Genomic DNA, 11,573 nt, shown 5'->3' with positions numbered 1-11,573 from the left:
CAGTGATATCTTCGAAATGCTACTTCTGCAAAGCGTAATCGGATCGTCTGCCCAGCGAGAGATACAGAGTCTGCACTGCATTTGCATATTTTTTGGGAAAAAAGGACGTTTTTGAAAGGTTTGTAGGCAAAAACGTTTTAAAATTAAGCCAATTCTACCAAGAAAGTCAAATTATTTTAACTGTGTAGCATAAATGCCCTCTTGTCTTTCAAAAGCTGTTGTGCTGGTCAAAGTCAATAACATTGATTCACAGGCGCTAATAGACATAGGAAGCTCCTCTTGCTTCATCAATGATAGTTTTGCCAAAAGAAATCAAATACTTTTAAGGCTATATAAAGTTGAACATTTGTTTATAACTTCAACTTCGTTTACTGAATCCATTACTGAACAGTGCAGTGTGGCCCTGGCTCTCTAAGATCATTTTTTATGATTTCATGTTCAGGGTTTAACCAGGTTTGTGCGCCGATAGCATAATTGTTCATGATATTCTCAACCGCCTCTTAAGTTTAGAGGTAAAATTCGGTGGTGGAAAGCCCCAATCATGGTATCGAGTCTGACCCCATCTAATATAGTCCCAGCTAAGCTCTTCACTCATCTTGACCCATATTGTTAGCTAGTTGTGATAAAATCCCGGTGCCACTTCAAGTCAGACTCTATCTTTATCCAGCATGAAATACAAAAGTTATAAGATAATGACATTATGAAAGAGAGCAAGTCTCCATGGAGAGTACAGGTATCGGTAGTTCCATCAGAAAACCACAAAAAAAGAATGGTAATAGATTATTCGGGAACTATCGTTAAATTTAATTTAAACTAATTTAGACACCTCCCCCTTCCCATGAATAGGGAATATAGTAAACGAGATGGCTAACAATTCTTATTATAGCTCATTAGAACTCAAAAATGTTTATTACCAAATTCCAATTCCAATAAAGGATCGCCCTTATACCTCGAAGCATGTCAATGTCTTTGGCAGTTCACTCGAATTTCTTTTGGAGTGACTAATAAAGGAAAACTTCGGGTTCCTGCCTTCCATAGATCAATTTCAGAACAAATAAGAAAGGAAAAGCCAGAAGGAGCCTAAGTTTATTTCGACGATACAACGGTCTGTGGCAAGACAGAAAAGGAACTTTATCAAAATTTAAAGGATTTCATGAATACTACGTCAAAATATAATTTGACATAATATAACCTGGATAAGTACTCCTTTCCTAAAACAAATATTCGCCGTTTAAGTTATGGGATTAGTCACAGATCAATTCCAACAGATCCTGTCTGGCTTGAACCTTTAAGAAATTTTTCCATACCAGTAAATGCTTTTTCTTTATGCAAGAATCCTGGCATGTTTGTACACCATGCTCAATTTATTCCAAAATTTGCAGATAAATTCAGGTTCTTATGCGAAGCGGATTTTCATTAAATAATGAAGCTATTGACGTTTTTGAAGGAACAAAATAGGATATTAAAAATTCCGCTCTTTCCTCTATTGATCATTCCGATACTTTGACTGTAGAAACAGATGGATTAGATTTCACCATAGGAGCAGTCCTCTCACAAAATGATCGTCCAATCGCGTTCTTTCCCAGCTCAGGAAAATAGTGAGGCACTCGAAATATGACCCCTTCGTTGAAGAATTGGAACATCAATATTCTATCAATTGGGAATCCTCAATACTCTTTATAAGGATGATTGATGGTAGAGAGATAACAGTATCCACCCGACTCCTAGAACCTCCAGGCTCAGTCTTGGAAGCACCAAAGGAGGGAGATAATGCAAATATCCTGAAACGCAGGTATACCAAGCACTAGTCGTACTCCAGACACTGCTTCTACAAAAACACCCTGTTTTGAATTGAGTAGGTATAAATCAAAACCACAAAGTAGAACCTTTAGAAAGGTTTTTATTCATTTAAATGTAGACATGAACATTAGAACACAAAATGAGAGGAAAACAAATGAAACATTAACAATAGATAGACAGAGCAGGGAGGTTACAGTGTAGCCTTACAGTGTTACCATAACACACCCGTTGGAAGAGAGACTGGTAAAGATTGAGGAATGTACAAAACATAGAAGAGATGTGTCAATGTCTTGTCCGGAGCCACACGAAGGAAGCTCAAGAATTCGAAAACCTCCTTCATACCTAAAGGACTATTCTGCTTAAAGTACAGATATATATATATATATAGGAAAGGGTAGTGAATGATATACTAATATTTATATACAATTCATATATTCATATACCACTGACATTGACATACCATTGATATTTATATATCAGTTGTTAAAACATATGCTTGTTAAAGTTATAATCATACTTATTCATCTCACATGTGCTATATGTTGATTCAGTTAAGCCTAGTTTACGGTATTCCTTATTTCATTATATCAAGTATTAGGAATATCTAACTCGGCGGTGGGAACCTGATAGTAGGTCTTCTTCAAATACTATTTAGTGAAGATCCGCTTCCCCAGCAGATTACCAATGAAGTCGGCGATATACTGTCCTGCGTGTCACACTGATATCATTATAGTAATCAGCTCTCGATAATCAACGTAAAATCCTAAACCTCCATCTTTCTTAGGAACAATATACGGGGAGCAGACAGGCACCCACTGCCATCGATTACTAGATCGGCGAATGATACTCTCTTGCATCATCTGCTCGAACTCGCGATAAGCTGTCTAATACCTTTTCGGACGTAGTTGTTGTCCCTTCACCATAATTGGAGCTTTATGAGTATCGATATGATGGATGACAGAAAAAACAACTCCTTAACAAAAGCTTAAGGATCAGCTATGCTGGAATACTTATGAAGAGCCATGATGGACTATTCCTGGTAACGAGTATATCGGATATCAAAAGAATGAGCACCAGTCTTTCGACGTTAACACAAAGTCAGTTGAAATGATGCTTTCTTGCAGTTCCTTCGAACAGTAAGGATCTTTTAGGATTTCAAAATTTTCTATAATCCCTAATTTCTATATAATCCCTACACCATCTATCTGAATGTCCATTTTTTGTTTTATTGTCGTCCTGATTACTCTTGTATGGGTCCCTTTATATCAGGTTTATTCACTCCGTACTTTTTTATTTTAGACCTGGTGAACATCTGCAGTGTGGGTCGAAATGTTGGCTACTAATAAATAATTGAAACTATTTCTTAATTGTTTTTCTTGACTATTTTCTTCTAAAACAGTTTATAAGGGTCTGATTTTAGTTCTATGAATAAACAACAGTTGAAAAAAAAAGTCTCTGGCGTGAAGGACCTCTAATTCTTAAATAAAGTGTCCGAGGCATCCAGTCATTTAATATCAAATATTTAATTAATATATAATATATATTAATTTAACTAAATTATATATTAACTAAGCTAATATATGACATCAAAACTCAGGTAAGGAGTCGATCTTCAACAAACAGTTCGAACAATATAAGTCCGTACTAGAAAAAAAAAGCATTGAATCATAAAATAATTCGATCACTTGATTTCAAAGAGAGCAGGAAAAAATTGTTAATCATAATTTTAAGTTATGTTCAATTCCTTAGAGAATTATTTACAGTAAGACTAGATTTCTTCGTAATCTTTGTTAGAAAAATAAACGTATTCATTACTTGTAAATACCAACTATTATTATTTCTTTTAGCTCTTTGTAAATTTCAGAATAGTTCTGGTATTTCGTAAATTGAATATATTTTTAAATTCGCCAGTGTTTATTTTATTTTTTTAATGTCTTTAATTCATAAATGGCGCATTTAGGACATAAATGATAACTATATTATTTTGTGTTATTATTTTGCTGATATCGCTGATAAATCTGGTTGGCATTTGTGATTCAAAGTGTTATGGTTGTTATTGTTACTTGAAAATTTCTGTTGTCTGTTGTGTTTTATTTAGTCTCATAGTTGATCTGTCTCTACTACGTATTTTTTAACACTAATTGATAATATTTTGAAAGAATATTTTTATTTACAATATGTCTTCTGCAATAAAAACTACGACGGCTGCCGGTAGCGGCCATGGTTGGCCTAGAAGAATAAGTTCTTCTAATTCCAATGACCAAAATTCAACTTTACCAACTAATAAATTATCTCTGAGTACCTCAGTTACTCTCAATCGTTTTATTAAATTGTAAGTTAATTTCTTCCCTCTTGAAGTATTGTTTTAAGTTGTCTGTGTAAATGTTGGTTAAGAAAACCATTAAATTTTCTTTTAAATATTCTCTACTGTTTTATGTTATGATAACAAGACATAAACATAAGTTCTTTGTTACCCATGCTTCAGCATTGCTTTCTGTATTTAGTTTTTTAAAATATATTGCAAATTAGCTCTCTTCTACTTAATCAGTGTATTGGAAGTTACACTATCCAAAAGTGCAGTTTCATGAATTCATATTTGCTAATCATTTTGAATGGTAACATACCTCCTAAATTATAATATTTGACTGATTTTTCTTAATTTAATATAATTATTGAGTGGTAAATTGTTTCGTAATTCTAGTTGTCTTAGATTCATTTGTTTGTATTATCTTAACATGTGTTTTATTACCTTCTGGATTGTCATAGTGAAGATTATAGATGCATCTTGCAAATATTTTCATCATAAAAAAATGTTTCTAATGTTTCTTTGTAAATTATTTATTTTGTATTGTTTCCTACTCTTTCAGTAGAATGGCTGTTTCAGTCTAAATTGCTTTTTGAAACGTTTGTCTGAAATCAATGTTACAATTCAATAATTAAAAATTTTTGATTATATTATATTTTGTTTAAGCTAAACTATCTCATTTGTAATTATGAGAGATAGTTGACTGTGGATGACTTGTACTAGGAGAAGATGGTTGAGGGTGCGGTCAAAATGAAACACAAATAAGTTGGTGTAACACATATCGTATCACACTTGTAAAAGTAATTTCTGAATAAAAATTTGTCAACAGTTCACTAGTATCACTGTACATTATAGGTGGGCTTCTAATCACTTCTATGGAATGTTTTATTATTGTGGGTTAAAACTATTTTATTATAATTACTGCTTTAATTTTGTATTATCTGTTGACTTCCTCTCACTAGGGCTTCCCAAAAGGAATAAACAAACCACTAATCTATCCTGGTCAGTTCAGTTCTGGTGAGGTGAATATGAATCACTTTATGATGTACTCTTAACTGACAGCAATAGTCGACCATTGTCTCATTGTGTATAAATGAGTTGGTGCCTATATCATGTTGAGTGGCAGTTGTGAAGTAATACCCTCAGAATGTCTTGAAGCCGATAATAAATGTATTTTTGTATTCTCTTAAAACCTGACTTATTTGGTGTCAGTGAACAATTTTTAAATACTATGTTTCTTGTAAAAGTTTTCAATCCATCTTGTGCTTCTAACTGATGAGAAATTCCTTAATTTTTAAAAGATCTTCAGGTACCAGTTCTGAAACATTACATCAATATGGGGGAGCATTTTTATTTGTTGATACACAATGAGAAATCAGTCCTCCATCATAAAGTAATATACATTTATGTGAATTTGGTTCCCAAACTGAACTAAAAAGAACAGTCGGAGATTTATTATTTCTTGAGTGAGCAGAAATCAACATCTGTGATACAATTAGAGTAGTGATATTAGTATAGATTTTAAGCCATAACTATAGAACATTGTGTGTACACCATGCAGGGTAGGTGTAGTGCTTGGAAACTTACTTATGATAAGATTTTACTTTTTGTTTTTGGAATGGTATGGCAAACTGAAGTTTAATTTTTTAGAAATTATTTTTTCTATCAAAATTCTTCTTTTTATTATGAATACCATCTAAATAAATAAAGATTTATATTTGTGTCTAGGTATCCACTTACTAATTATACTTTTCTCACAAAAGAGCCATTATTTGAAAAGGATCCATCAGTTCCTGCGAGGTTTCAACGAATGAGAGAAGAATTTGATAAGATTGGTATCAGGCGAAGTGTTGATGGTGTTCTTCTTACACATAAACATGGCATTCCTCATATTTTTTTATTACATCTAGGCACCACCTTCTTCAAGCTTCCTGGAGGTGAGCTTAATGCGGGGGAAGATGAAGTTGAGGGCCTTAAAAGACTTTTGACTGAGGTAAGGGTGACTCAAAATTACTTTTATATATATATATCTTTTATAAAATAAAGAGTAAATAGTCGAGAGTCCAGGTAGTAGTTTAAAGAACACTTATCTTGTTTTATTATTATTAATATATTAATCATTATTATTAAATATTATTTAAGTGAATCTTGTTTTATTTGTGCCAATTTTTTGGCACAAATACAACACAACTTCCTCAGTCCTGAGTACTGACAAAATAACAATCATGAAAGAATGAAAGTAGAAATAGTATCTCCAGAAAAATATTTAAAAAACTGAATAATAAGTAGAAGAAAATTAAACTCTAAAAATTAAGGAAATCAAACTAACACGGGTATGTGTGTGGACCAGAGAAGGTTTTTGTAACAAAAGACAAAGAGTGTATGGGTCGGTTACAAACAAACAATTTAAACCACAAATCAAATAATAAAACTTATTTTCTACGATTTGTAATTAATGGAAAATTAGAATTAAAATTAGGAGATTATTGTGAAAGATTTACTGAGAATTATATATGAAAATATTTAATTAATAACTAAAGTATAAAATATAATATTATATGAACCTAAATAAACTGACATTAATATAATGAACAAGAGTTACCGATAATATGTAGAACATAAGGTAATGTAGTTGGTAAGAAAAAATTGATAATGGCAGAAGTAAAATGGAAAGAAGTGTTAAGTGATTAGAAGGAAAAATACTCATTATAAGAGAAACTCCCCGACCATTGCTGAAAATTCTGCTAAGTGATGATCTATAGGAGTGCTCATGGTGTGTAAAGATGGATATTAAAATATGTTGGCAGAGGAAACTGTTATGTCGATTATATATGAAATTAAATATGTACCTATCTATAAAATTAACTAATTATTATTATCAATTAAAATTTAAGTAACACTTAATAATTTCTAAATATATATTGAATGAATTATTAAGAATTGATATAAATGGCTGGTTATATTTAGCAATATGGGTCAATGAATTATTTTTCACTTAATTATTTTTATCATTAGTTATTTGTCTTTTTGGTTCTTATTTTTTAATTATTAATTAGTATTATTATTTTGTTGTTTTTTTACAATTTTTAAAAATATTTATCTTTTTCTCTTGTTGTTTATTTTACCAGTTAAAAATACCAAAATACTAGTACCAATACCAAATATGTTCACCATATTATTGCTAACTTATTTTTATCTTATTAATATGAGTTTTATATCCCTTTATGCTCATATAACTTTATATTTTATACTTTAGTTCTTAAATTTTCTTATTTTACTTAAATATTTTCATACTTTTTATTAAATCTTTTTTGTACTTTCTTTACTCTATTTTCTAATGATTTTGAATTAAATTCTTCATTGTTTACATATATATTTACTACTATTTACTTGGATTTTCATAATTTTTTAAAAATATTTATCATACTGTTTGTTTTCCCCTATTTTTATTTTCATTCTTTTGTGGTTGTTATCTTCTTTGTTCTTAGCCCTGGAGAAGGCCTGCAATTTGGGCCAAAGCATTGGTTGGTACTTATAAAATAAGTTTCATTTACTAGCGTTCTCTTCTCCGCTAACCATATCCCTGACCAGAAGCCCATGTAGAAAAACGTAACTTATTTTACGCAATGCCTCATTTATTTTAATCAATTTTACCCTAAAAGATAGGTTAAAAAATATTCACCCGCCATTCTTAATTTTAAAATGACTTACCAGACTTCCTAGTGAGAAAATCCAGAATTATTCCTCGTTATTAGAAAAAAAATATATATATAAGAATAAGGTCAGGGTTGCAGTCAAAAAAAGAACAAATAGTTTATGACTATTTTAATGTTCGACATTTTGCCCCAATATGCAGGGCTTCATCAGGGCTGTTCAAAGCGAAAGGTTAAAACAGCCCTGACGAAGCCTTGCAAGGTGGGGCGAAACGTCGAACATTAAAATAGTCATAAACTATTTGTTATTTTTTTGACTGCAACCCTGATCTTATTCTTATATTTTAATTTTTTTTTTCTGATAACGAGGAATAATTCTGGATTTTCTCACTAGGAAGTCTGGTAAGTCAATTCATAAAAACTTTTTGAGGTTAATAAACTTCCAATTAAATGTAATTTAAAATAAATTACAATTATGAGAGATAGTTGACCGTGGATAATAAATGAGGAGAAGATGGTTGGGGGTGCGGTCAATGAAAAACACAAATAAGTATGATTAACTTATTTGTGTTTTTCATTGACCGCACCCCCAACCATCTTCTCCTCATTTAAAATAAATAACATTCAATTGGAGGAATAATTATGTTAATATATTAGGTTTGACTTAATACTATTCTTTTATCGGCGTCTTGCTGTATATACAAGTACATCTCAAACATTCACCCATTAGTTCAGAACTAAATAACACCTAGTGATTCATTTGTTACTAATCTCCAAAACTTTGTTTGTCCGTTTTAAAATCTACAGTGTTATCACCTCAATTATACTTTACTTACCTGGTGCAGTTCACACTATTCAAGATTGTACTTATATAAGATTTTTTGGTTAAATCATCCTTCTAAACCAAATACATGAAAGCCTTAATGTCAAAAGACACATTTCAAACCCTTCAAGAACATATAGGAAGTATAGTTTTGTAAGGAAAAAAGGTGTGTACTAATTATTTTTATAACTGCAAAAAAAAAACAAGCATCGTCTACCTTTAAAATAGCCTTAAATTTATTTTTTCTGGTTATTTTAGATCCTCAGTACTCACATTTCTCTACTCATTCTGTATTCCATGTCCTATTATGCATTTTTTATTATTCTATAAAACGTACTGTATAGAATACCTGCATACTCAATGTTTTATTTCTATCACTGAAATCATTGGTGCTTCTAAACATTATTTTGAGACAATGCTTTACTTGATCTTGTTAATGTTGCGTTTAATTTAATAGTTCCTGCATCTCCTATAATGGTGCCAGGTCATCAACATATGACCCACATAGTGTTTTTTAAAACAGCGATGAATTACTTTAAAAAAAGATTTTTGAATTTAATTTTATCGTTATGATGTTATTGCTATTTTAGTTTTCTCTTAATTTAATGACATTGTTTTGTTTTGATTAGATTAAAAAATATTTTATTATCATAAGTTTGTTTTATAACTAATACAAAATTTATATTTATAATTTATTATTTCGTGTAAAACTCAGGTAACTTACCATTTTACAGATTTTAGGCCGAGAGGATGGCGTAAAACAAGAGTGGATCATTGAAGATACAATTGGTAATTGGTGGAGGCCAAACTTTGAACCACCACAATATCCTTATATTCCTCCCCATATAACAAAGCCAAAAGAACATAAGAAACTATTTCTAGTGCAGTTACCAGAGAAATGTAAGAGTTCTATTCTATTTATTTTATTTTATTTTTTATGTATGTTGTACACATATAAATAATCATATAACCAAAACTATTAAAAAAATTAATTATTTCTATGTTTTGGTCAAAATAGCAAAGTAAGAAACACTGCGATATAACATTTACAGGGCCATTTTTGTTACTTTTAAATTATTTATATATATATCTTTATTTCACAGTTAACAGTTCGGCGTTTGGGATGCTAGAACAAGCTGGACAAAATTTCATCACTATCTTATGTCCTATGTTACTAGTAATTAGGCAGCCTGTCTTTTTATATGATTATGGTTGAAAAAATGCTATAAAAAAATTATCCACAGGCTGCTTAATAACAGGATAACTGTTTTGAAGACTGTATGACTGTCTTAGCTTATTGAAGATTGTATTAGTATGGAAAAGAATAAATTTTATTTTACTAATATACCTTTTTAGTAGTTTCAAAGCGGTATTATTTTGGGAAATTTTGTTTATATGCTAGGTATTTTAGTTTGACTCAATACCAGACATTGATAGTGTTAGATTATATCAATTATAAGATCCAAACCCATTGTCCGGCATTTGAAAACAATATTGAAGTTATGAAGAGCATGATGAAAGTTTCTTGAAATTGTTAATTTTTTTCTATGATTTCTGAAATATGGTAGCGCACAAATGAATTGGCTTCAGGATCAGTGTTCATGTATCTTCTTCTCCCTCCTTGATGTGATAATTTAAATTAAACTGGCACAAAAATGGTTAAAACATTAGAAAGTTTATATCTATTATCATGTATTGTTTTCATGTGAGTGTATATTGTAAAGATTAGTGTGTACATAAATAAATTTTTTAATATTATTTTTAATCTCTACCACTTTATATTTTTATTTCTACTTTCTAAGTTTTCTTTCACTTCTCTGTTGGGTGTGATTATGCATATTGTTCGCTAAAAACTATTATGACTATCTGAATCTCTTAAAAATGTGTAAAAATATATCCTTCACTTATATTTGTTTCGAAGCTGCATTTTAATTTGGACATCATTTGTAGAAAATCATCTTAAACAAGAAATAACTCCCCTTTTATTTTTTAAAATAATGTTCAGTTATTTCTCTTTTCTTGCCTTAACAGGCGCATATAAGAACCCCTGGTATTTTCAACTTCTGCCTTCTATTTATCTATCTTAATCCCTTACATGATTTTTTTCTATTTCATCTGTTATGTGTCTTGTTGAGCACTATTTCTCCAGCTGTCCTAGGATCTCCTTCTATTTTTCTTTCCTACCTAATCTGTTGTCATAAAGTCTCTTTGGCATCCTACTGTCTTCTATCCACAACACATGGCAAAACTATTTCAGTCTCCGAATTCTTATGCTGCCCAAGATATGAGGATCTTAAACCTGTTCAGTTAATTGCTGATCTTTTATTCATTATCCAGGTTTTACTGGCCTAGATTGCTGTGGGTTTAATTAGAATTTTGTACATCCTGAACTGCTGGCCATCCTACTCCTCTGAGTATTGGACATGCTGAAGTACGATCTGTTCTCTACCATAATCCTTTTATTTGTTATTTGTTCGTAAAGCTGTTCAGTCTTTGTTGGTCCAAGCTATTCACTACTTCAAAGCTATAGTTTCCCATTACATACATATCTTTTAGGATGGGTTTGTTTCTTCCTGTGAGAACAGAATTTTGGTATTGCCGTTGGTTACTAACTCTTGTCAAATTAGAGTTTTCCAACTGCATCCTTTACGGAGTTTAACAACCTTTGAAGCACCTGTCCTGATTGTGGAAAACATAATCCCTTCTCTTTCTGCTGGATGCCCTTCTTTTGTGTCTTTCTTTTTAATTATTAACCTGATTAATGCAGCAGTTGACAAGTGAAATTTCTTATTAAACATAAAGTTTTAGATTTCTGCTAACCTTTCATTTTCTGACTATGGTATTATATATATGATCAAATATTTAATTCGTTTTTCTGATCCTATTGAACAACTCCCTACTACCTAATGGGAGCATTATCAGTAATACTCATTTAATAAAAAGGGCACACTTTTATAATTAATTTTTAATATAATGTCGAAACCTATAATTA

The 11,573-nt window shown here is 30.9% G+C and overlaps 1 protein-coding gene across 1 annotated transcript in view; it reads left to right on the top strand.

The window, feature by feature from the left end:
• The first annotated feature begins 3,812 nt into the window (after positions 1-3,812).
• Cpsf5 (cleavage and polyadenylation specificity factor subunit 5) overlaps positions 3,813-11,573 on the top strand; it is a 34,941-nt gene continuing 27,180 nt past the window's right edge. The window contains exons 1-3 of the mRNA XM_014415778.3: positions 3,813-4,132; positions 5,834-6,098; positions 9,316-9,481. Of these exons, the coding sequence (XP_014271264.1) occupies positions 3,978-4,132; positions 5,834-6,098; positions 9,316-9,481 (586 nt within the window). The 5' untranslated portion in view covers positions 3,813-3,977. The remainder of the gene's footprint in view (positions 4,133-5,833; positions 6,099-9,315; positions 9,482-11,573) is intronic.

The sequence above is a fragment of the Halyomorpha halys genome, unplaced genomic scaffold (genome assembly GCF_000696795.3).
Source record: "Halyomorpha halys isolate HHAL.00 unplaced genomic scaffold, Hhal_1.1 Scaffold8.1, whole genome shotgun sequence".
NCBI lineage: Eukaryota > Metazoa > Arthropoda > Insecta > Hemiptera > Pentatomidae > Halyomorpha > Halyomorpha halys.
The sequence above is the reverse complement of the archived record's forward strand: the minus strand, read 5'-3'. Positions and strand labels throughout refer to the sequence as shown.